This window comes from Mus caroli, chromosome 5 (genome assembly GCF_900094665.2).
Source record: "Mus caroli chromosome 5, CAROLI_EIJ_v1.1, whole genome shotgun sequence".
In the NCBI taxonomy this organism is placed as follows: Eukaryota; Metazoa; Chordata; class Mammalia; order Rodentia; family Muridae; genus Mus; species Mus caroli.
Window position 1 is genome coordinate 116,631,710 of NC_034574.1, and position 26,953 is coordinate 116,658,662.

Here is a 26,953-nt window from a genome sequence, read left to right on the forward strand (position 1 = left end):
AGGAGAGGAGAGGAGAGGAGAGGAGAGGAGAGGAGAAGTGGCTCTCACTTGCAATTCCAGCACTGAGCAGCCTGAGGCAGGAGGATCACCACAGGTTTAAGGCTAGCCTGGGCTACAGAGTGAGACCCTATCTTTTAAAAAAAAGAGAGAGAGAGAAAACGTCTATGTACTATTCCCTCTGTTCAGACCTTCCAGCTGAGTGCAGCAAGCCCCCGTGCTACCTTATAAAAGGGGTGCTTCACAGTGGAGCCAGTGATTCACCTCCATGCCACAGCCTGTGGTAAAAGCCTGACACTGAACAGGGCAGCCCGTTCAAATCACTGCTTCTGAGACTGAGGTGTGGTATCCCAAGAGGAAAGTCCTGGGACAGGGCTTGGAAGGAGAGCAAAGGCCTTTTGAGAAGCGCACAGAGAGGCAGGAGGAGGTCCCATGCACACTGACACTGGAGGCAGCGAAACCTGCTCTGGATGGAGAGAAGAAAGAGACCCAGATCACTGAAGTAGCTTCGCAAAAAGGAACCCCTCATCAAAAGGTCAATGTGAGGTCTCTATTTCAGCTCAATAGATGATAAGAAGTAAAAAAAATAAATAAATAAATTCTTTGTTTCACTTTTGTTCTTTTGAGCCTGTAAATCAAAGCTAACGGTTTTGGGTCTTCTCCACTGGCAGCAGTGGGTACAAGGCTCGGTGCTCTGGAAGCTTCTTTGGCAGTCTGTAAGAAGACGGAGAGCCAGCACCACACGGCAGCACTGCTGCTAGGGAAAGCTCCCTCGGTGAAAACAACCTAGACTACCCTGTAGACTCAGGGAGGATGATGGCCTCTACTTGCAGATAGGAGGGGAAATACCACAGCCAGAAAGGGAAGCTTGGGTTTATCAGCTGCACTGGCTAGCGTTGGGAGCACACACAAAAGCAACCGGAAGGTAGGGGTGCTTGGGAAGTGTCCCAGCATTTCTCCAGCCCCTCCATCTAAGGTGTTTTGTGCTTCCCTCAGGTGTCTACCCAAACTAGAAAACATTGTGAATGGGGTGAAGGAGGCCACGTCCTCAGACAATTTCTTTTCTTTTCAGCAAAACTTCTTTAAATATTTTCCTATCAGTAAGAAAAGAATCCACAGAGCTTAGTCATTGCATACGGTTTCTTAAAGATACAAATGCATTTGCTTTGAAAGTCACATGCATAGAAATACTACGGGAAAAGTCCCAAGGTCAGATTATGCGGTTAGTATTTGAGTGTATCAATAAGCATTTTAATCTGGAATCAATCTGTGTTAAGGGAAATATCCACACAGTTAAGTGCCCTCTTACATTCTCGGGATCTTCAGAAATCGGGCTCTTTTGCTATCAGTAGAAAAATAAAAAAAAGTAAACAACAACAAAAAGATTCAACTAAAGTTTCAATCTGTGTTAGGGTTTCAATATAACTTTGATTAATTTCTAGTAAGTTTATCAGACAGACTATACTGGCCTACTGCTAATCTAGCTGTCTTATCTGAGTCTTTCCCAAACCCCAGAGGCAGTAATTCTTATGAATAGATGATGAGATGAGACTTCTGATGAGACTTTGGGGTGTTTTTAAATGGATGACAACACAAAAGTCAACTACAGGATGTGACTATATGTGAAATGAGTGAAGAAGGTTTCTATTAAATTATTAAGAAGCTATTAAAGTCTAGACCTTATAAAATTAGAATTCAGAAAATGTTTTCTTTATTCTTTATCGACTATAAGCAAACATTTGTTTGCAAGGAAACCAGAGTCGTCTGGGAGGACTCCTAAAATTTAAGCCAACAGACTCCAAAATCCTGATGGTGGCAAAAAAAAAAAAATCATATATATATATATATATATATATATACACACACACACACACACACACACCTTCTGCTGGACGTGGTGGTGCATGGCTATAATCTCAGCACTTGGCAGGCAAAGGCAGATTGCTATAAATCTGAGGCCAGCCTGATTTTGCACTGAGTACCAGGCTGACTAGAGCTACATAGTCAGGCCATGTCTCTAGCTCCTCCCCAAAATCCCAAAACTGTATAGACACGTGCAGATTTTATGAAAATGCTATGAAGAACTCTTATAGAATCTTCAAATTTTGAAAAGTTAATCATTTATTTTTGTCATATATATGGCAGTGGCTTCAAAGCAGCAAAATCATTTAATAGCAATGTGTAATTCCAAACTACTATGAGTAATTGTTGGGAAGATAAGAAACCTATTATTATAGGAAAACTGCTGACTTTCAAATATGTCAGAGAAGTGGCATACATTGCTCCTGGAAGCATTTTGCTCTGGAAACATTACTTTAAAAAGCAACTATCTAAATCCTGGTCCCAAAAGAACAAAATAACGTATGAGAACACACCATTGACTTTTATAGGGTTATAAAGGATTTATTCTGCTTCACTAAAGGACAGAGCTGAACTGCAGCAAAAAATGCTTTGTTAAGTACAATTGTGTTGAAGTTAAGTTCTTTTAAAATGCTATTTCCAACACCAGAGGGACAAGAGGAGCCTTCCCTAAGACTGCCTTGAGGACACTGCCAGATTTATGACTTGATTAATCCAGTTCCTAGCTTCTAATTTTGAAGCATGAGAAGAGTTATGAGCACCGTAATTTGCCACGTGAATACCACAATCCCAGGCTCGAGGACCAGGCCATCACCTCAGTACAACCCAAAGTGGGCCAAGGCAGGACGCCCGCCATCCTCTTGACAGACTGCTCTGACAAGGATTAACGGGCCCAGAGTGTCACTCTTATTTCCCAACACTGGCATTCATAAAGGCTTTAAAGATTTGGAAGGGTTTACCTCAAGATCGCCTTTGGTAATTGATTCTTCCTCAACTCGGAACTGAAGGTCCTCAACCTTCCTGCGGGATAAAAACAAACCAGGCACTGAGGAAAGGTCTAAGGACCACCTCACCGCACAGCGCAAGCATGAGCAACACCCTGGTGAACTCAGGACAGCAGTGCAAGCGCACGCCTTAGAGATGCAGAAAACTATCTTTAGGGCACTGGTGTAGAAAAGCGGGGCTGTAATTATCTAGAAATTCCAAACTTTTATCTAGGTAACAACTCTAGAGAACATGAAGCAAAAAGAAACTGAAAACAAAGAAACAAAAACTTTTTTCCCTTGGCCACATATACCACCAGAATGGGTCAATCAATCAAAATAATTTCGGCCTTAAAGGAAAACATTTGCTTACCAAAGAAATAGGTTTCAGATTATACATGTATAAATTCTACTGTGTGTGTGTGTGTGTGTGAGAGAGAGAGAGAGAGAGAGAGTATATCCTCCTGCCCTCCTGCATGCTGTAACGCAGGTATATACCACCCTCCACAGGTTTGTAGGTTTATTTTTTTGGCTGCGAGAACATCCTATGCCTAGTGCTTCTTCATCCAATGATTACGGGCCTAATGGTGCAGACCCACAATTCTAACTATTCGTGGGGCCGAACCAAGAGGGTCATGAGTTCAGACAGAGCCAGTCCAGCCCACTTTGCAAAACTTTTAAAATAGGATAACAGAAGGGCTGGGGCACTGGCTGTGGTGGTGTTCTTGTCAAGAAGGCTATAGGTTCAATCTTTGGAGGGAGGGAGACAGGGAGGAAGGAAGGACAGCTCCTTGTGAAAAGCCAAGCTCTCTGTGTCTATCTCACATCATTTAGCATGTGTGTTCATATTGACCTGAATAACTCTCCAACTGTTCTACCCTGTTTGCCAATTAAGCCCAGCTTTCTCGGGGATAAGGTTCTTCATAAAGGCTAATAAGTAGTGAAACTGGTCTGGGATTTTCTTTGGTAATGCTGAGTAAAGTGATTCTCAGGACAAGCATTCAATGACAGTAAACCTCTGTTAATCAAGTCATGTCTAGAGGATACCAGGCTTCCTGGAAAAGTTACATCACAGCACAGCCTCTTCACACAACAGAGTTCAGCTTCTGCTGGGCAGCCCTGCCTCTGGCTGACATCACCACACTCAGGATCACCTCTTCTCCTCTTCCAGCTGGTTGAGCAGCTCCACTTTCTCCCTGTCAGCAGCTTCCACCATGGTCCGTAGCTGGTCCATCTTGGCCTCTAGTTCCAGGACATGCTGGGGAAGCAAGGATGTCAGTGAGTAGCCCAGGATACCTCCAAATACGTATCGATAAATGAGACCACGATGGGTGAGCATTGCTCTGGATACAGTCTAGTGCTTTCTATCTTGGTAGGCTATTCCTGGCAACTTTCCTGGAAACTAGATGACAAAACCAAACCCCATCCCACAGCATACAGCAACAGAGGGCAACAGTAAGACAAGCCTCATCTTTTCCAATACTGAAACGTGTCAGTAATGATCTACAAACACCACCTGTGATCACAAAAGCCCCAGTAAGGAGCAGTTAATACAGCCAGACTCAAAGCCTAGACATAGAAACCAAATGGCTACGGTAAAATCGAGAAGAACAAAACTTCGTGATGACGGAAACTGGTACCCACACCACAGCTTTTCAACAAGCTCAGACACTCATTTCCTATGTTCAAATCCAACCAACCCCCTGGCTCCGAATGCCAGGCACTCTTTTTAACCTCGTCACTCAGTTTGGAAACCATCACAAGACCAACACCAGTCTTCACCTGGTCATGCCCATCTCGGGCCAGGGCTAGCTCCTGCTCTATTTCCCCCACGTGGCTGGTAGCCTTGGCCACCTCGGCCCGCTCCAGGTCCCGCTCAGCCAGCAGCTGCTCAATGTGCTGCTGCTTCTCCTTCAGCGCCTCCTGGAGGGCAGTGGTGCCCGAGATCTTGCGGGCGTAGCGGGAAGAGGTTTCAGTCAACTGCAAAGGAAAGTCAGAGAAGTCAAGGACGATGGTGCTGTCCCGGAGGAACGGCTCGAACAGCGCATGCACAGCACACATCTCCTAGGCAAAGCAAAAGTGCTGCCCCAGCTTGTGGGTTTGTAAAATTTTAGGCAAAGTTCTCAGCAAGAAAGTAAGACTTCATAAAAAGCATGGATAAACAAGCTCACAGCGAAGTTCAGAAGATGAATATGTAGTTTAAACATGGGCCCTCTGAGCACAGCTGACAAAGTCTGTAGGAATCTTGACAGTTTTCACAAAACCCATCTTAAAAGTTTCTCTAAAGTGGCTCACACCTGTAACCCCAGGACTCCAGAGGCTGAGGCAGGAGGACTGCCCGTGAGCTGGAAGCCAGCCTGGCTGCAGAGTAAGACCATCTCAAAACGAAACAAAGCAAAACATCCCAAGGTTCTTTAAGCTCCTCCAGCCTGAGCGATGATTGTGTTCTGGTGATGACATCCGACCAAACATTTGCTTCTTGGTCTTAAAGCTGAGAGTTTTTAAAGCTCCCAAACCTCACTCAGAAATGAAAACATCACCCTTAGAGTCCCATCTTCTCAACCGATGAACGGTTGGATTTTTGTCAGCATCTTTTTCATCTTTCTTTGCAAAGGAAAAACTGGGGTGATATCACACTGGAACCTGGCTTCTAGGAACTGAATCCCAATCACTAGATAATTATAAAACATAAGAGGGGAAGTCTAAGTTAGGACAATCAGTCAGAGATGGACAGACAGACAGATACACACACAAGGAAAGGAGAGGAGAGGAGAGGAGAGGAGAGGAGAGGAGAGGAGAGGAAGAAAGGAAAAGAGAAACCTATGGAGAAAAAGAAATGATAAGTGGGAAGAAGAGAACAGGGCATCAGTAAGACAGGAAGGAAGAAAAGAAAGAAGACAGGAAGACAGGAAATGGCAGAGACAAAATCTAGGAGATGCTAAGAAAGAATGTGTCTTCTTATCATCTACTAATCTCTGTTGGTTCACATCCACCTCCATCTGGAAGCTAACAGCCACATTAATCCCAGAGGAAATGAACCCGAATAAATGGTGGCAGGTAACTGGACAAAGTGACTGACATTCCTCTCTGCAGGCTCCGGTGGGCTCTGCAGGCTGGGAGGGTGTCTGGACATGGCCCCATCCTTGGCAAATATTTGCCCATGGCCTTGACTTAGCTGCTGGCTCCAGATCAATTCAGCCATTGCTTCTTCTGCAAACAAAGCATCATTTGTCACCGGGGTGCTCCCCGAGTGCTCCCCGTCAGTCTACCGAGCCCGCACCTCCTCAGGGAACATCTTCATCAATTAATAATCCAGCAATCTGATGACTATGAGAGCAAAGGAATCCAATCAGACCCACACCACCTTTTGTGGCTCGTTCTGTGGAATTTCTTGAATTACTGAAACATATTGAGAGCAGATTCCATGCCTCTCTTTTTACCATTAGACCAGCTTTCCCTCTTCACTGCACGGTTAAGTACATTAAGTATGAAGTCACCAAATCCTGTGAGTAGCTATGCCTCAGGGGCCCTGAAAGTGCACAGGGACATTAAAGGATGTGTAAAATTCCAAAGAAGTGCAGAGATAGCCATTGTACACGCAATGACTAGATGAGGCACTTCAGTTTCAGCCTCAGCCTATAACCCATTCCACTGAACGGCACCCTGTCTGCAGAGCTGGGTATTGGCAGTTGTGAAGACAAAACACAAGCACTATGCGCCAATCAGAGCAGCACAGGGAATGAAGGTCCCGGTGATGTTTATCACAATTCCAAGGCTCAAGAAGATGCGCAGAGCCCAACAGGAGCATATTCCCTAGTGGTAAGACACTATAGTTACTGAGAATTCATTTGAAAGACTCACTTGTCTTCGGAACGGGACACATGGCTCAGTGGCTAAGAGTGAAGATCAGAATTTTGACTCCAAGCACCCAGCTAAGAAGCCAGTGTCCTACAAATGCCAGCTCCAAAGAATCTGACACACACCCACATGCACGTGCATACACACATATAAACGAATATTCAAAAAAATAACTTTTCCATTTCTACTTTCCTTGGACAGAAATACACCTCTCAGGAATGGGTCAAGAGACATTATTTTATGTCCCTGTTACACTTTCAGTCATTTTTATTAGAAACTATAGCTATTCCCACATAAGCACACCGAGAAACAGATAAAGAAAAAGAGACGTATCTATTTGACAACTGTCTTCAGTAAGTGAGGTGAGTTATGAAAAATCAGAACTTGTCTGCTAAATGTTAGTAGGGGAGACTGGAGGGTACAGGGAAGGCTTGGTGCTCCCCAAAGCAATGGACATAATTTACAAGAAGATGAAAGTTACTCAAGGGAAGAGCGCCTCAGAGCAGACCCAGCCTACAACAGCAGAGCAGATGCCCATCTTGGGATGTGCTGAGCCTTTCAGAACAAGGCTTTGATCCTCACCTCCATTCCACTGGTCCTGTGACTTTTTTTTTTTAATTGTACTGTTGAAGATGCAAACTCAAACAGTCGGAAAGGTAAATACTTTACCCGTATGTACAAGGAAGAAACTGCAGCTGGCTAGCAGAGGGGCATCTCAGCCACTGAGAGACTTCAGCGCCCCCTCCTTTCTCTTCCTGACCATGATGCCACAGAAGGTAAATGAGATCAAGGACTGGGAACCCTGGGCTGGAGTCACCATCTAACTAACTGTTGCCACAAGGTCACCATCAAAGAGCCCGGGTCCTGAATTCAGGTGGGAGTAGACTCTTGCTGACACTTCTGATGTAATACACCATGACCACAAGACCACAGTGGTATATAACTCCCGCAATTCCACTTTTCAATGCTCCAAGTGGGGAAAGGAGGAGAGAGAAAGGAACAGGAGAAAGACAAGAAAAAAACAAAACATGGCCCTTCCCAGCATCTTTGAGCTCCAAAAGGACCCCTCTGAATCCTCTGGCCCACATAGGAACACTCCACATATTAGCTGTCCACTCTGATGATATAAAGCATTAAGTTCTCCCAAAATACATTGGTCCCTAAAATTGTTAGAAATTAAAGAGAAAGAGACCTACATCCATGACAACTGGGATCCCTCCAATTTCCCAGTCATTTGGGTCTAAGTAATTTCACACAATAAATAGTAGTTATATAGATTTCTCAAGAACTGGCATACGTTAAAGCTATTATGAATAAAAGTGCCACTGAGGAAAAAAAATCGTATTTCAAAACTGATGTCCTTGCTGGAGTTCCATTTTCAAAACTGCCTTGCAGGGACTCCCACAACCAGCTATGGGCAGCACGGAGAGCACAGACAAGCGAAGCAGAGCCCGGCTGTGGGCTGGCGCTGCAGGGAGGAGGGGAGGCTTACTAGTCCTGTCCGGCTGGGTTTGCTGCTCACAGAGGAGGCCACGGAGCTCATGGAGCTGAGGGAGGAGGCAGAAGGGCTTCGCTTCAGGCTGGCGGGCGTGGCGGCCATCACTCGTCTCACGGCGGCGGCTTTGGCTTTGGCTGGGGTAGTAGACGGGAAGCCAATCTTTGTCACTTTGTGGACAGGAGCGAACAATCCATATTTGGGTTGACACTGAAAATACCTTTAGAGAGCAGGAAGAGGAACAAATACAACTTAATCACAAAAGGTGACGGGTGTAACAGACACTCTTCCAACTCGGAATGCATGAGATTATGTAAGGACAGAGCCATTGTACCGTGTGATAAATGCAGGCAGAGGATTGCAACCTAGGGACCCCCACTTACAGCCATGACAAACAAGACCCCGACTCTGGCAGAGCCACCTAAGGCAACTAAAAATGTCAGTTGTCTGAGAATAGCAGAGACTGTGACACTGTGTCAGTAACAGGAGGGAATGGCTTAGGGGCTGGGGATGTGGCTCAGTGGTAAAGGCTTGCCTTTACGTGGGAGACTTGGTGTTTTCGATACACAGGAAACACACAAAACAGTGAGGAGGCTTGATGGCTTATTGAGAGATATTTAATCTTTATCTCCGTGAAGAATGATGTTTCGCTGATTAAAGTCCACACCCCTATATATGGTTTATAGGTCAGTGTTAACTAGATCAATACACTATATGACAAGAGTAACAATCTATCATCTCCCATAGCCGCGCCCAACAGTGTCAAACCATTCTCAGCCAGGCATGATTCCATACCCTGACATCTAAGCACTTGAACCATGAAGAGGAACGTGAGCTCAGAAGCAGCCATGGGCTATGTGAGACCAGGAAAAAAGGATGGGGAAGCCCCATCCATCCCTGTGCTGTCTGAGTCCCATCAGTACATCAGGGCAGAGTAGGGGCGCTCTTACAACAGAGGGGGCTGCTCGGCTGTCAGTGCCTTAGCCCAGGATGGGACTCTCATCAAACATGAGGATGCACTTTACCCTTCTTTCCTTCTTCTTGCCCAAACTCTGTACCTGATGAAGCCAGAAGGAAAATGATATTCGCTAGGCACAGTGGCGCTCAATGGGCAGCCAATCTAGCCTAACTGGTAAACACTGGGTCACTGAGAAATCTTCAAGGTGACACCCAAGTTGTTCTCTGGCATGCACACTTATACACACGCATACGGGGGACGGGGGAGAGGGAGACACAGAAAAACCAAACAAAAACTACCATCTCAGGAAAGAAAAAAGAATAGGTGTGGTGGTAATACACCTTTAATCCCAGCACTAGATGGCAAAAGCAGGATGACCTCTGTGAGACAGAGGCCGCTGGTCTACATAGCAAGTGCCAGGACAGCCGTGACTACACAGCCGTGACTACACAGAGACCCTAACTCATAGATAGATAGATAGATAGATAGATAGATAGATAGATAAGCGGTAGGATAAACAGAATAAAAATATAGTTCCTAGTCAGCCACAGTAGATCATATCTTTAACCCTGATACTTGGAGGACTGAGTTGGGCAGGAAGATTGTCACACAGGTTCCAGGCCAGCCTGTTCCAAAAGCTAAAGGTATCTCACAAAACAAGAAGCACGGCTCCTCAGACAGCAGTTCCCACTTAGTACACATACTTGGTGAGTCCTGCTGGAGCACACAGCTGTGAGAGGAAGACTCAATGTCCCAGAATTCCAGACCAACCTTGTTCCGGCAACAGCACCATCGTTCTTCCCCAAAGGCTCGTCTAACTCCACACCACACCACTCCCCCTTGGCAAAGTCGGTCTCGCCAAGAAAGCGGACTACGCCAGCCTTAGTGCCACCAACCTACAAGAGGAATAAAAGGCGAGACTTAAGATGACTGCAATAGCTTCTGCCTTTGTAGTCCCAACAAATGACACAGGTGACAGAGGTGCACCCCACCACCCCATCAGCAGCTCCCCTGCTTTGTCTTCTGAGCTCTTCTCAAGCTATCCCGAAGCCACACTGAGAGACACTGCCTGAAGGACATGATGTCTGGGATAGTGTAACAATAAATCACCCTACATAGCGTGTAATCATTCACACTGTTAACAAACATATTCCCGTCCTTAAAGACAACAACAAAAACCACTTGGTTATGTGCCGGCATGATGACTGCTTCGGTAAAAGCACTTGCTGCCCCAGGCTGCAGGCCTACCACGTCCATCTAACCCCTGCTACTCACACACATGTGGAAGGGAAGAACTAGTTTCACAAAGTGTGTGCCCACAAATACACACATATACAATAATAATGAATAAAATAACTTTTAGAAAAATACTTGGTCACTTCAGATTTCCCTGTTGGAAATAAATATTTGCTATAAAAGTGAAAACCCAACGACATGAGACAGAAGCAGAGCCCATCTATGGCTTCTGCATTCCTGATACTTTCTTATACTTAACGTTGTCTCAACGCAGTGGCGTACGCATATTAAAGACACAGTCCACGTGTTTGGTTTGGGTTCACTGATTGTATTAGCAAATAAAATTGTAAGTACTTTAACCAGGCATGATGGTGCACACCTTTAATTTCAGCACTCAGGAGCTGGAAGCAAGAGCTTAGAAGTTCAAAGTTATCCTGGATTACATATTAAGTGTAGGCAGAGGCAGGAGGATCCCTGAATTTGAGGCCTGCCTGGTCTGTAGAGTGAGTCTCAGGGCTGCACAGAGAAGCTCTGTCTAGAGGACAGAGGATTTAAAATACTTTAAAATGATTGAATCTACTGGTTTTTACACTATAATGGTTTTGTCTCCTTAAAACTGTTTTAAAATACCACTCCTGGGCTGGAGAGATGGCTCAGCAATTAAGAGCACTGACTCCTCTTATAGAGGTCCTGAGTTCAATTCCCAGCAACCATATGGTGACTCACAACTATCTGTAATGAGATCTAATGTCCTTTTCTGGTGTGTCTGAAGACAGCGACAGTGCACTCACATACATTAAATAAATAAATAAATAAATATTAAAAAAAAATACCACTCCTCACAATTTCATTTACCTGAAGTGCTCAAAGCTGAGGCCCTTTTTAACTATCTTCCCACCCACTTTAATGTATAGCTGAACATGCGTTATCATTGGCATTACTATATTTTCTCTCATGCATACATGAGAGCACACATCTGTGCCGTGGTCTGGGTTCATACACGGCAACAGCATTTTAATCACTAGTGCTTAGCAACCTGCATCACCTCTGCCTGCACTCACTCTCTACCACCACACTTCTTCAGAGCCCGCTTTCTGTCTTCTCCCCTCTTCCCTGAGCTTTGTGTCAGGATGGAGGTTGAACACGGGGCCTTGTGCTTGCAGGGCAAACATGCCACTGAGCGCCAGCTCCGGCCTTTCCCCACTTTCTGACACAGGGTCTCACTAGTTTTTTTTTTATCTTTATTTTATGTGCAGTGCTGCTTGGCCTACATGTATGTCTGTGAGAGGATGGCAGAGCCCCTGGAACTGGAGTTACAGACAGTTGTGAGCTGTCACTTGGGTGTTGGGAAGTGAACCCTGGTCCTTCGGAAGAGCAGCCTGTGCTCTTAACCACTGAGCCGACTCTCCAGCCCAACCTCTCTTCCCTTTTGGAGACAGGTTCTCACTAAGGTGCCAGTCTGTACTGAACTCATCTGTGCCACAGGCAGGTATTGAACTTTTTTATTGGACAGGATCTTACTATGTAGCTCTGGCTGGCCTGGAACTCACCAGCTCACCATGTAGACCAGGCTACCCTCAAACTCAGAGATTCACAGGCCTTTGCCTTCTGCATGGTAGGACTAGAGAGGTGCACCACGGCATCTGGCGAGGCTTTGAACTTCCTATTCTGGCTTTATAAACAGCCAGAAGTAGAGATTTGCACTACTGGGCTTAACTTAGTTTTGTTTTGTTTTTTGTTTTTTTGTTTTGTTTTGTTTTTTTCCTTTTTCTTTCTTTCAAAAATTTCACTGTAGGTGCTGGAGAGATGGCTTGGTGTTTAAGAACACTTGTCGCACATACAGAGGGAATCTGGGATTGGTTCCCACATGGCAGCTCACAAACATTTCTAACTTCAGTTCCAGGGGATCCATACATGCAGACAAAACAGTCATAAAATAAATAAATGTAATTTTTATTGAGATAAAATAACAATTTTTTCATACCCAGTGATAAGCAGTGTGGACACCTAGGTTCATTTCCTACTCTCTCTCACTGTGGTCCCAACATAGCCTGAGCACACTAACACTCACACTGAAGGCTGGGGGTGTAGCTCAGGTGTAGAGTGCTTGCCTAGCTCACACAAATCCCTGGGTTTGGTCCCCAGAACCACATAAAGCCAGGTGTGGTGGCAACACCTGTAATCCAGTACCCAGGAAGTAGAGGCAAGGGGCTTAGAAGTTCAAAGTCTTCCTGGGTTATATAATAAGGACAATCCAGGATATATGAGACCTTGTCTCAAAAAGAAAACAAAACCCTCACGTTGAAGCTTGGCTTTCAGTGCTACAGTGTCAGGAAGTGGGGCCCACCAGGAGGTAGGTGGTTTAAGGGGAGAGAAGCGTAGCCTTCATAAATGCACTGATGTCTTTCTGCTGAGTTAAACCCTAACAGGATTAGACACCAGGAACACAGATTGCCATCAACAAGTTTGGCTTTTCTGAGTTCCTCTCTGGACATACTCTCTGATTGTCCTTCTGCCATGAAGCCCTTACAGGAAAGAGGTCAGCACCATGTTCTGTTACACAGCCCAGCCACAAGAGGCAGGGTCCAAAATCAACCTTTCTTTCTTAATTACCCAGCATCAGAATTCTGTTATAGCAACAGAAAACAAACTAGGAAGCCTTTGGGAAAGAAAGGCAGGGGATCAGTGTTCAAGGTCACCCCCATCTACACAGGGTCCAGGGGCTGCTAGAATATGAGACCCTATGTCAAAAGATGTAAAGGAATGAACAAAAAAACAAAACCAAACCAACTCAGACACACATTCTGCTAATTGGTACTCCACAGAGCGGATGTACCACATGTGCCTTTTACCCATCTTTCCTTGGGGGATATTCTTATGTTGTGCTTTAAAAATAAAAATATATTCAAGAGGCTAAGGCAAGATTAACATGAGTGTGAAAACCAGCCAGGGGTAACTAGAGAGTTCTAGATCAGGCTGGACTCCCCGGTGACACCCTGTCTCAGAGAAAAAGCTTTATGTATAATGTCTTCATGCATACATGTATATATGTATTGCATACATTACATATCATATACCTATACATATAAATCCCACTTTCAGAAGCCAGCCAAAAAGGGGTTACCTGGTGCTGTAGGGAGAAGTGATGACCACAGCCTGACATGATGCGCTCTAGTTTTTTTTTGAGACAGGACATCTCACTGGGATGTGGTGCTTGCTGATTGGCTATATTAACTAGCACCTGAGCCCAGAGTCTCACTGTCTCACCTTGCCATCACTGGTTATAAATGTGCATCAGTATGTGCTACCATGCTTTGCTTCTTACATAGAGATCAAACTCAAGTCCTCAAACTTGCAAGGTTTTACTAAGCTATCTCCTCAACTCCTGTCTTAGTCAGGGTTTCTATTCCTGCACAAAAACATCATGACCAGGAAGCAAGTTGGGGAGGAAAGGGTTTATTCAGCTTACACTTTCATACTGCTGTTTATCACCAAGGAAGTCAGGACTGGAACTCAAGCAGGGCAGGAAGCAGGAGCCGATGCAGAGGCCATGGAGGGACGTTACTTCCTGGCTTTCTTCCCCTGGCTTGCTCAGCTTGCTCTCTTATAGAACCCAAAACTACCAGCCCAGGGATGACACCACCCACTAGGGGCCTTTCCCCCTTGAGAAAATGCCTTACACTAATTGAGAAAATGCCTTACAACTGGATCTCATGGAGGCATTTCCTCACCTGAAGCTCCTTTTTCTGTGATAACACCAGTTTCTGTCAAGTTGACACAAAACCAGCCAATACAACCCCCATGACCCTGCCCAATTATTTATTTTTGGTTTGGTTTGGTTGTTTTTATTTTTTGACACAGGATCTTGCTATGTAGCATAGCTAGTCTTCAAACTTTCAATCCCCCTGCCTCTGTCTCATCAGTGCTGAGATTATAGGCATGCAACTCCATGCCTGGCAATTTTTTTAATTATTAAAAGTTTAAATCATGGGGCTGGAGAGATGGCTCAGCAGTTAAGAGTGCCGACTGCTCTTCTGAAGGTCGTGAGTTCAAATCCCAGCAACCACATGATGGCTCACAACCATCTGTAATGAGAGCTGATACCTTCTTCTGGGGTGTCTGAAGACAACTACAGTGTACTTACATATAATAAATAAATAAATCTTTTTTAAAAAAGTTTGAATCACATGTTTCATATTTCTACACCTATATCTATTTCTCTCCCCCCCCTATATTCCCCCACACCCCAGTTCATTTTGGTATTTCAAGACAGAGTTTCTCTGTTAGTCCTGGCTGTCCTGGAACTTGCTCTGTACACCAGGCTAGCTTCAAACTCAGAGATCCACCTGCCTCTGCCTCTCAAGTGCTGGGATTAAAGAGACATGTTACCACCACCCAGCCACTACATTTAGTTTCTAAATCTTAACTTCTTTAATGAATTTTAAAGTTAAAATACTTCTTATTTCTAGATTAAAGATTTATGTTTAAAAAACAAATTAGCATGTTAGCTAGCCAGGTATGGTAGAGGAAAGTTGGAGGCACAGCATTGCTCCAGCTGGACTTCAAAGAGAGGCCTTCTCTCAAGGGGAAGGAGGAAGAGGAAGGGGAGGAGGAGGGAGGGGAGGAGGGATCGCTGGCCGAGGAGGGGAAGAAGGGCAGTGGCCACAGTGGCTTGTGACTCACCAGCACCCTGTCTCCGATCTTGAGCTCCCGCTCCCCCTTCTTGACAGAGCCAGCCTCTGAAAGGTTGGAGATCGACTCACTGGCAGTTTTTGTAAGGTTGCTAATTTGAGGTGTAGCCGAAGGTTCTTTTGCCGTTGACTGGGACGGTTTGTGGGGAATATTTGAGGGAGTGGCTGGAGAAGAAGACACCATGGTAGCTGCAGCAGTGGACAGAGGTGAAGCAGTTCTCCCAGGAGCTGCCTGCAGGCCATTGGCTTCATCTTCTGCCTGCACCTTCCTCGTTAGCTTTGAAGGTCGGGTGAATATGCCCTTTAAAGGTTCACACTGGAAATACCGCACTCCTGCCACCGAGCCATCGTTCTTCCCTATGGGCTCGTCTAAAACAATCCCAGCCCACTGGCCTGGTGCAAACTGAGTTTCCCCAAGAAACTGGATAAATCCGGGCTTATTCCCGTTCACCCAAACACGTTCTCCAACTCGAAAGTCATCCACAAACTCCTCTTGGGTCTCGGAGGATGGAGGGCCTGAGGCTTTCTCACTGGGTATTGTCTTCTCCACTGGAGCTGCAGCTGAAAGCAGAAGAAGAATCAGAACAGGTCCAACATCATAGCTGAGCAGCTGTCCTCTAACAAAGAAAAACGGAAAACAGCCTGGAGAGACTGCTCAATGGCTAAAAGCACTGGCTCCTCTTGCAGGGGGCCCACGTTCAATCCCCAGCCCCCATACGGCAGCTCGCAACAATCCATAAGTCCAGTTCCAGGGGATCTGACATCCTCCTCTGGCCTCACCCAGCAACAGGCACACACATGGTGCACAGACATACACATAGATTAAACACCCACACACATAAAATAATAATTTTTTTTAAAACCTTTAAACATAAAAAGAGAAAACAATAGCAACATAAACAGAACAGGACTTATTGACTTGTTGGGCAAATTCTATTTTTTTTAAGCAAGGAAGCAGAACACTGTCAAAGCTCTGTGAACTCTGTGTGTGTGTGTGTGTGTGTGTGTGGTTTACTCTACATTTGCAACTAAGACTGAAAGTAATCAAGGCAAAAAGAAAAAAAAAGCCATAGTCCTTTCCCAGCCCTGTATTTATAGTTCTCAGTTCATTCCTACCCTGTGCCCTTCCTGAACATTTCGAGAATCCAGTCAGACCCACCAAGACCTGCTTACTCCAACATCTGAATAGCCAAGCTAGCAAAATCTCCTACCATTTAACCAGAGACACACAATCTTGGTTACTGAATGAAAGGATTCAGGGCTGCCCCACCCCCACCCCACCCCTGCCATCTCTACTATAACACTATTACAATAAAACCTACTTCTTTGATGGCAGAAGGAGAAATAGAAGCAAAAACATAAGATAGCACCTGGCCAGATGCCCTGGGAAGGCAAGATACTTTCGTGCAGCCTCTATCCTATCATAAAGAGAATAGTTAATTTGTGAGCAGTGTACTTACATTGAAAACTTATCCATTCGTCATCTAATAAGGATTTATTAAATAGTTAGTGTAGCTGGAAGAAGTGCACACTCCTAAGCAGACTGTCACTTATGGGACGTATCATATCTCGGGATGTGACATAACCTCTCTATGTTTAACATCTCCCCCTGTAGGGAGGCACTGACGTCTTCCTTTGAGGGCATTTGAGAGGACTGAATGACTCCGCGTATTCATTCATTGTCTACGAGTCTGGGGAGCTCCTGCATCTCTAGGACTAATCCCAGGCATTGTTCTATGTCAGGAAACCAAGCAAGACAGCACAGTCTGTGCTCTCCAAGGTGAGAACTGAGAAGACAAGAAAGCAGACAGCCTGAGAACTGTGGAGGAGACAAAGCCCTGCTTCCACCCAAGAGCTGACATTTGGCCTGAGCCTAACAGGAAGGTATAAGCAAAATTAGAAGAACCAAAACTGTGAGCAATACATTTCTGTTGTTTATAAATTCCCAGCCTAAAATATTTTGTTAAAGCAACCTGAATGGACTGAGTCACTCATTCACAAAATCTCTGGGAATGTTCTTCCTCATTGCTGTGAGAGCCGACGACTGTCTAACATCAAAGAAAGAAAAACCTTCTAGACCACACTATTGTTTGTTTTCTTGGAATTCTATGGAGAAAGATCTGGAAAAATTAAGGAATAGAAATCAAAGAAATGCCGGGCGTGGGCCTTTAATCCCAGCACTTGGGAGGCAGAGGCAGGCGGATTTCTGAGTTCGAGGCCAGCCTGGTCTACAAAGTGAGTTCCAGGACAGCCAGGGCTACACAGAGAAACCCTGTCTTGAAAAACCAAAAAAAAAAAAAAAAAGAAATATCTTAACACTGAAGGAATCAAATAACTCAGTGATTTAACTTCACGACTACTTTAACATCTCATACTAAATCAACTAAATTTAAAAAGAACAACTTCTGGCTGGAGAGATGGCTCAGCGGTTAAGAGCACTGACTGCTCTTCCGAAGGTCCTGAGTTCAAATCCCAGTAACCACATGATGGCTCACAACCATCCGTTATGAGATCTAACGTCCTCTTCTGGTTCATCTGAAGTCAGCTACAGTGTACTTAGATATAATAATAAATAAATCTTTAGAAAAATAAAAATAAATAAATAAAAAGAACAACTTCTAAAAATATGACTCAAAAAACTTCCAGATCTGGTCGGTCAGTGATGGCACACGCCTTTAATCCCTGCATTTGGGAGGTAGAGATAAGTGGATCTCTGAGTTCGAGGCCAGCCTGGCCTACAGAGTGAGGACAGGACAGCCAAAACTACAGAGAAACCCTGTCTCGAAAAAAAAAAAAAATCCTAGAGCTGGGTGACTAAGCAAGTCACCTGCTCAGAGAAATTAGATTCCGATCCTCCATCACTGTAAAGGAAGCCAAGCGTGGGGCAGAGAGGCAGATCCCTGACGTGCGCCGGCCTGCACTGGCCTGCGACCTGCACCGGCCTGCGACCTGCGCCGGCTGCCAGCCTAACCTGAATGTCGATCTCCAGATTCAGTGTCTCAAAAGTTGGATGAAGAAGAGTTGAAGAAGACGCCCAACATCAACCCCTGGCCTCAAGAGTTTTATGCAAAGATGGGTGTGTGCATACACGCACACATGAAGGCTTTTTAAAATTCCAAAGGACAAACTCTGCTTCTTCATGAAAACTTTTTCAAATATCAATTTTTATAAAGTTGACTTTAAAAAAACAACAACAACAACAACAAAAAAAAAAAACTTCAGGCTGGCAAGATGGCTCAGCAGGTAAAAACACTGCTCTTCCGAAGGTCCTGAGTTCAAATGCCAGCAACCACATGGTGCCTCACAACCATCCATCATGAGAGCTGATGCCCTCTTCTGGTGTGTCTGAAGACAGTTACAGTGTACTTATGTATAATAATAAATAAATCTTTGAGCTGGAGTGAGCAGGCATTGACTGGAGCGAGCAGAGGTCCTAAAATTCAATTCCCAACAACCACATGAAGGCTCACAACCATCTGTACAGCTACAGTGTCCTCATGTAAGGTAATGCATGATTACTCCGAAGTTAAGAGCGCTTGCTGCTCTTGCAGAGGACCTGAGTTCAGTTCCCAGCTACCATTTCAGTTGGCTCACAGCCACTTGTAACTCCAGCTCTAGGAGATTGGAAACACTCTTTTGGCTTCTTCAGGCAACTGCATGCACATGCATGCACACACACACACACACACACACACACACACACACACCTAAATAAATAATAAAGCAAAGCTTTTTTTTTTTTTTAATTAAAAGCAGCCATGCATGGTGGCACATATCTTTGATCCTAGCACTCAGGAGGCAGGTAAACCTCTAAGTTTGAGGCTGGCCTGGTGTACAGAGTGAATTTCAGGACAGCCTTGAAATGTGGAGAAGCCCTGTCCCAAAATGAAATGAAATAAAATAAAGATAAGAAGTAAACGCTTACCAGCAGCAGGCGTCTTCAAGGCTGTGCTTCCCGGCTTAAGGATCTTGGTAGGGGCCTTCAGCCCGCTGGGTTTTAGCATACTCATGTTCTCGGGAGGTCAGGATGCTTTTTCCTTGTCTGCTGCCGCTATCTTTCCCCAATCATCCATACAAATGTGGGTGTTCCTATAGAGAACTCAGCCTCTCGGTCAAATCTGAAAAAGGAAACATATCAAGAAAGAGTTACTTCAAATACCAAACTGGGCATAGTAGTGGTGCAGACTTGTAATCTGAGAGAGAAAAACCACAGTGGCGGGCTCAGGGATGGCTCAGCGGATAAGAGCACTGACTGCTCTTCCAGAGGTCCTGAGTTCAATTCCCAGCAACCACATGGTGGTTCACAACCATCTGTAATGGGATCTGACTCCCTCTTCTGGTGTGTCTCAAGACAGCGACAGAATACCCACATACATGAAATAAATAAGTCTTTAAAAAATATATTTTAAGGAGTTACAGAGACAAAGTTCGGAGCAGAGACTGAAGGAATGACCATCCAGAACCTGCCTCACCTGGGGATCCATCCCATAAACAACCACCAATCCCAGACACTATTGCAGATGCCAACAAGAGCTTGCTGACAGGAGCCTGATATAGCTGTCTCCTGAGAGGCTCTGCCAGTGCCTGACTAATACAGAAATGGATGCTCACAGTCATCCATTAGATGGAGCACAGGGTCCCCAATGAAGGAGCTAGAGAAAGTACCCAAGGAGCTGAAAGGGGTTGCAGCCCCATAGGAGGAACAACAATATGAACTAACCAGTAACCCCAGAGTTCCCCGGGACTAAACCACCAACCAAAGAAAACACATGGTGGGACTCATGGCTCCAGCTGCATATGTAGCAGAGGATGGCCTAGCTGGTCATCAATGGGAGGAGAGGCCCTTGGTCCTGTGAAGGTTCTATGCCCCAGTATAGGGGAATGCCTGGGCCTGGAAGCAGGAATGGGTGGGCTGGGGAGCAGGGGGAGGTGGAAGAGGATGGGGATTTTCAGAGGGGAAACTAGGAAAGGGGATAACATTTGAAATGTAAATAAAGAAAATATCTAATAAAAAAGGAAAAAATATATTTTAAAAAGTCACAGAGCCTGTTGTTTTGTTTGGGTTTAAGCGGGGGGGGGGGGGGGCTTCTGGAGATCTCAGTAATTTTTAAGAATGCAAAGAAGCCCTAAGAAAAGTGTTTCCCAAATATTGCTATATTCATTTTTGTTTCCTGTTCAGAGTTACAGGGGTGTTTTGCTATTTTGTTTTGTTTGATACAGGGTCTCACTGTATAGCCCTGACTATCCTGGAACTCACTGTGTAGATAGACAAAGGCTAAGTTTAAAACTCACAAAAATAGCCGGGCGTGGTGGTGCACGCCTTTAATCCCAGCACTTGGGAGGCAGAGGCAGGCAAATTTCTGAGTTCGAGGCCAGCCTGGTTTACAGAGTAAGTTCCAGGACAGCCTCGGACTACACAGAGAAACCCTGTCTCGAAAAAGCCAAAAAAAAAAAACAAAACCAAAAACAAACAAACAAAAAAAAAACTCACAAAAATTGCCCACCTCTGCTTCCCTGGTGCTGGGATTAAAGGCCTGCACCACCGCACCTAGCTAAGAGTTAAAGAGGTTTTAAATCTTCACTTGCCAAGGGCCTCCAGCACCAAGTGCCTCTCGCTCAGACTTTAAAGACTTGGGTGCCAGGAAAGCATGCTCAGCACTTACTGCTTGCATCACCACTGCTCCAACCCTGCAGGAAGGGCTGTGCATACCATAGCCTGATCTGCAGCCTGGAAGTCCCGGTGTGTATGCACAGAGCAGCAGCACCACCTCGGTGCGTTAACACCCAGGGGTTCTAGTCACCAAATCTGCTGGCATCTCCACGGGCAATTATCACAAGCACTGTGCTCACACTCAAGCAGTAGCAGCAGCACCTAGAACCTGTTAGAAATGAGGACCTCGGACCTATCAACAAGCCCTGGGGACTCAGCCATCTGGGGTTAATAAGCCACTCAGGTGATTCTGACAGGAGCATCTGAGAACCACCACTGAATTATTGATCAAGGACTAATTGGAAGTTCAACTTCTCAATCGCATGCCTGGGAATCATCCACAGCTGACCCCAGAACAGCTCAGGACTCTGCCTCCTCCATGGCTTCCCAGGGGTTCTCCCTGCTTTCCAAGTCTTCAGCTTCACCTGCCGAAACCTACACTCACTCGCTTTCTAAAACCTCCTCAACTCCTCACCAACGCAGACATGTCCATCCTTCTCTTTCCAGTGCATTGTCCATTTTGTCTGCTATTTGTTTATGACAGGGTCTCATGGATCCAAGATAGACTCAGACTTGCTATGTAGCTGAGAATAACTGAACTTCTGATCCCCCTGCCTCCATCTCCTGAGTACTGGGATTACATGCGTGCTTAACCAGGCTGGTTGTATGTGTGTGTGTGTGTGTGTGTGTGTGTGTGTGTGTGTGTGTGTGTGTGAGTATGTGTGATACAGGTGTCAGGGTGAGTACATGGGAGGTCAGAGGACAACTTTATAGAGTTAGCTCTCTCTCTCACCTTTTTAAGTATGATCTGAGGATTGAACTCAGGATGCTTGCCAGACTTGTGTGCCATCTGAGCCATCTCATCAGCCCTGTTTCTAGGTTTCTGAAATAGGATGTCACACTGGAATACTGATTGGCCTCAAACTCATGGCGATTCTCTGGCAGTGGTCTTCTACAGTGCTGGGATTACGGGCACCAGCAACCACAACTCACTGAGTCTGTGTGGTTTTCACAGCATTTAGCACGTTTAGCTGTCTCTGTGTGGACTGTAAATTCTCTCAGAAGAAACCACATTTTAGCCATTTTTATATTTCCTACAACATATAATACACATTCACTAAATAAAGGAAAAAACTCTAAATTTTTACTCTAACTGGCTGGGGTGTACCTAATATGTTTTAAATTGTACTTCCTGCTCACCACAGATGACAGAAGAATATATAACGGATACAAACATATGGAACTTACAATGTGGCTGGGAAGAAGACTCACACCCACAAAAAAAAACTAAGCACACAATGCCACTTATAAGAAATAACAAGCCATGTGATCATCCCAAAACTGTCCCAGAAGGCCAAAAGGGTGGACCAGAGTACAAGGAAAAGGCTTCGAGAGCAAGGCAAAAGCAAAGCACGTGTGAGCTGGAAGGAAACGGACGTTACAGTCGGGAGGCAGAGGAGGTGGCAAAGGACAAAGCCTGTGGGTTGGACAGTGAGCTCGGCTGGATGAGCATCAGAGATTCCTGTAAGAAATCAAGTCTAAGGGGAAACTGCAGGAGATGCTCAAGGGGCTCGGATCAATTAATGAACGAAGAAACTATTCAACTTTCCTAACCCTTCACCTCAAATACAAGGCCTTTATTACAGGAGTCTACGAGCACAATGAAAGCTGTCTACAGCATCTCAGACTTCTCACCTATTTCACGAGTTCATCTCGGTTACTTTAGTCTCCCTCCCATTAACAGGCAAACCTGAAGCCCAGGGTCAGCAGCCTTCCAGCGGTCCGGTCCTTTTGAAATCCTCACTCAGTGCGCTAGTCAGTACAGGCCCAAGCCGGGGCTGCTGGCCTCAGGCTACCGCAGGAGAGCAGTCCTGAGCGTCAGGGATGGTGCTCACACGGTGACTTCAGGGAACACTATCATCTAGAACTCTTGAGACGACGACACTCTGGCAAGGACGAGTATAGCTGTGAAGACTAGCTACCGCTGAGCACAGGAGACCACATCCAGCCTTCCTACTGCCAGGCACAGGGAGTGGACTAGGCTAGATATCCTACAGCTTGCCTTTATTTGATACATTTTTTGTATCACAGACCTCCAGTCTGTGAGACCAAAAGCTCAGTATGTGGCCTCTGTGTTTTCAAGTGTGGTTTTGTGAGTGTGTGTGTGTGTGTGTGTGTGTGTTTTGTTGAGATAGGGTCTCACAGTGAAGCCCTGGATGGCCTGAAACTTACCATGCACACTGACCTGCCCGCCTCAGCCACACCTGACCTACTTTTTTCTTTTCTTTTTTTTTTGGTTTTTCAAGACAGGGTTTCTCTGTGTAGCCCTGGCTGTCCTGGCACTCACTTTGTAGACCAGGCTGGCCTCGAAGTCAGAAATCCGCCTGCCTCTGCCTCCCGAGTGCTGGGATTAAAGGCGTGCGCCACCACGCCCGGCTACTTTTTTCTTACTATCTTTACCACCCCCTCTCTGTATATAAGTGTACAGGTGCACGTGGAAACCAAAAGAGCATAATGCACCCTAGATGTGGTGCAGCTGCCCAACTTAGGTGCCGGACGCCAAACTCCAGCCCTCTGCATGAGTGACAAAAGTTCTTAGCCCTGGAACCCTGTCTCTAGGCACTCCATGTTAAATGTAATGTTTCAGTCACATCCAAATGTACGATTAACTGGCGACAGTGCCAGAGACACAACAATTCCAATCATTACACACAGGGCAGATAGTCCTATCAGTTAACACTATCCTGCAACTTTCTTTTTTTTTCTCATTTAAAGTGACTGCCCAAGTGGCAGGAGAGATGGCTCGGCAATTACAAGCACCTATTGCTCTCAGGGGACCTAGTTCGGTTCCCAGTAAAGCAGCCACAACTACCTGCAACTCCAGTTGCAGGAGCTACACCCTCTTCTGACCATCTGACATACATATGTCCAAAATGCTTATACACACAAAAATCAATAAAAAATGTTAAAGGTGACTACCTACACCCAGCACAGGAGGTAAATTACCTCCATTTTCAGAGGTAATTTATCCCAGAATTGTGAGGAGGCTGAGGCAAGAGGAATTCAAGTTCAAAATCAGCCTGAACTGACCCTTCTTAAAAAGAAGGAGAAGAGGAGGAGGAGGAGCAGGAGGAGGAGCAGGAGCAGGAGAAGCAGCAGCAGCAGCAAACAATAAGCTTTCTAGGACAGCCTGGGCTACACAGAGAAACCCTGTCTCGAAAAACCAGAAAACAAACAAGCAAACAAAGAAGCAAGAGTGAAGTACCTTACTGGTGGCCCACGAGAGTTGTGATGTGGCTCTAACAACACTATCAGCTGTTTCCCAACCTTGGATCAAAATACCCTAGAGTTACATGGATGTGTAGTTACTGAACAAAGCAAAATATATCCAAGGCCTGCAGAGAAGTCCAACAGCTCCAAAAAGTAATGGCTATGTCACGATAATCAACACCACCTCCCCACGTGAGAGGTCTTGTGTGGATGTGTATACACTGCTAAATATACTTTCCATTAGTCACAGCCCAGGCAGTGGCTCAGGCCTGTGATGCCAGAAACTGAGAGAGGAAAGTAAGAGGACAGCCATAAGTTCTAGGCCAGCAGGGGCTACACAGTGAAACCCTGCTTCAAAAAGCCAAAAGGAGAAGTGTGAGAGCCCTTTCTGAAATAAAAGTCACACTGCTCTACAGCCTTGCTTTCCAAAAAACACCAGTGTGTGCTGGTGTCATCTGTCTGTCTGTCTGTGTCATGTGAGTCTGTGTGGATATGAATATGTGTATGTGTGTCATGTGTGTGTGTGTGTGCACATGTATATTATATACGTGTGTGTGTGTGTGTGTGTGTGCATACCCTGAATTTTGCATTTATAACACTGAATGATGCCTGATCGTCGTTTTTCTCAAGCCAAGAGCTATTTGGAAAGTGTTTATCTTTAGAGCTTACATCAGCTCTGAAAAGTTAAAAATAGCTTCTGGTTTGCTTGTACTCTTAAAAGGAAGAAGCAGGAAGATCATCTAGTTCCAAACGCCAGGCAGCTCCGGGAGAATACAGGGCACTGTTCAGCCACACAACCCCTTCTTGCTCCCTCCTTCTCGGTAAAGGGTCCCCACTTCCTCCCGCAGACAGGAAGGTGTATTACTCAACATCAACACTAAAGAAACTGTTTTGCTGTCCCGTGTGACCTCTGAACTCTCTGGAGAGACAACGGCAGGCCTGGAACTTTTTAAGCTAGATTAATGTCATAAACTTGAAGTTTAATTCAGATCTGATCTAGAACCTAAGGGCAAAGAAGCAAGATATTTATTTCAAAGAAGCAGACAACCTTAGGGGACCTGTGCTCAGGTTAAAAAAGAAGAAAGTGTGCTTTATATGTCTTAAGGTGTCAGTTTTGCTGCAGTTTTGATTCCAGAAAGTAAGATATTCCTCTATTGCAGAAAGCGGTCATCCTCTATGAAGTACGGTCTCGTCCACATTTGTCTTTTGTGTGTATATGTGTTTAAGGGGGGGGTATTTTATTTCAATTTGTTTGCTTGGTTTTAACTATTTCTTTTTATTATTTTTAAGTGCGCGTATGTATATGTACGTATGTTGTGTGTGAACATGAATGTAGGTGCCTTCAGCGATCATAGGTATCAGATCTCCACAGAACTGGCATTAAAGGCTACATCCCAGTTATGAGCAGGGAACCAAACTCATATGCTTTATAAGAACAGTACCACGAAGAGTATCACTAAGTACCGTAATAGCTTTTAACCACTAAGCTGTCTCTAGAGTCCCTTGTTTGCTTTATTTATTTATCGGGAGCATGTGGGGGTTAGTCTGGGGCTGCAGTGCATTCAAATACTAAATACTGGCATTTGCCTAGTAACTGTGCTAAAGCTAAATAAATAAATCATAGTCTGAGTCTCACTCATTGGAAGCTAGTGGAGATAGAAGTACCCCAATAATCTGCAGGGGCCACGCCCAGGTTTGGAGGTCAGAGAATTACTTGTCAGAGCCGATTTACTCTTTCCACCGTATGGGTTCCAGGGGCTCTAACTCAGGTAGTCAGCTTTGAAGGAAAGCACCTCCACCTGCTGCGCCATCGCTGAAACAAGGTTTTCTATGGCCTAAGCTCTCCTGGGACTTCTGGCGATCGACCTGCCTCAACCTCCCAAAGGTGCTGGGATCCCAGACGTAGACATCACCCCAGCTTTGGCAAACACAGTGTCAGATATATAGTTACAGCTTCGATATCTAGACAACAACAACATCTAGGGGATGCTTCCAACCATGAGAACAGTGCCTGTGTTCATCAAGTACCACACTGGTTAGCTACCACCACTTTCAAGAATTCAAGGCCTCCACCAGGCGGTGGTGGCGGACGCCTTTAATCCCAGCACTTGGGAGGCAGAGGCAGGCGAATTTCTGAGTTCGAGGCCAGCCTGGTCTACAAAGTGAGTTCCAGGACAGCCAGAGAACAGAGAAACCCTGTCTCAAAAAAACAAAAAAACAAACAAAAAAAGAATTCAAGGCCTCTACTTCCCTTAGATACAACTAAGCCTTGAACAGGAAATTATAGAAAAATGCTCTTCTGCTCCAAACAAAACTTTAAAGCTCGCACATTCAGTTCACTACCCCAACCTTACTGTGCACTCCTTCTAACAGGCAATCACCTAAAGCCTGCCTCATCAAAATGAAAGCAGGAATACTCAGGGCTGGAGCGATGGCTCAGCAGTCAGAGCACGTGGTTATAACTCTAGCTTCAGGCATGTAAGACCTTTCCTCCTGACCTCCATGGGCATGAGGCACACATTTTAAAATATTCTTTTAAAAAAATAATCTAAAGTGATTAAATACTTCCCCCTGGTAAAAATTCACCTCTACTTGGTAATTTCAGGGTTTCTGTTTCCTTACTCACTTCCTGTTTTTAATCGTCTCACATAACCCTGCACTTGGAATGCAGCTAAAGCTGTCTGGGACTCCTCATCCTCCCTATCCGATTCCTACGCGCTGGAAGATATAATTACAAATTTCTACAGTGTGTGTGTATAAGTTATCTCAGTCCTAAAATCTGCATGTTTAAGAAAACAGGGAGGCAGAGGCAGGCGGATTTCTGAGTTCGAGGCCAGCCTGGTCTACAAAGTGAGTGCCAGGACAGCCAGGGCTACACAGAGAAACCCTGTCTCG

At 45.2% G+C, this 26,953-nt stretch overlaps 1 protein-coding gene across 20 annotated transcripts in view; it reads right to left on the minus strand.

Moving 5' to 3' along the window:
• Clip1 (CAP-Gly domain containing linker protein 1) overlaps nucleotides 1–26,953 on the minus strand; it is a 113,643-nt gene that overhangs the window by 61,973 nt on the left and 24,717 nt on the right. For 10 of the 20 annotated variants that reach the window (XM_029476957.1, XM_021163648.2, XM_021163647.2 and 7 more), the window contains exons 2-8: nucleotides 19,004–19,196; nucleotides 15,071–15,639; nucleotides 9,923–10,047; nucleotides 8,191–8,413; nucleotides 4,623–4,820; nucleotides 3,995–4,098; nucleotides 2,817–2,877 (exon numbers count right to left, since the gene is read on the minus strand). In XM_029476957.1, the coding sequence (XP_029332817.1) occupies nucleotides 2,817–2,877; nucleotides 3,995–4,098; nucleotides 4,623–4,820; nucleotides 8,191–8,413; nucleotides 9,923–10,047; nucleotides 15,071–15,639; nucleotides 19,004–19,088 (1,365 nt within the window). In that variant the 5' untranslated portion in view covers nucleotides 19,089–19,196. Of the gene's footprint in view, nucleotides 1–1,306; nucleotides 1,340–2,816; nucleotides 2,878–3,994; nucleotides 4,099–4,622; nucleotides 4,821–8,190; nucleotides 8,414–9,922; nucleotides 10,048–15,070; nucleotides 15,640–19,003; nucleotides 19,197–24,053; nucleotides 24,248–26,953 lie in introns of those variants that run through there. The other 10 variants (XM_029476951.1, XM_029476955.1, XM_029476952.1 and 7 more) reach the window with 2 other exon arrangements.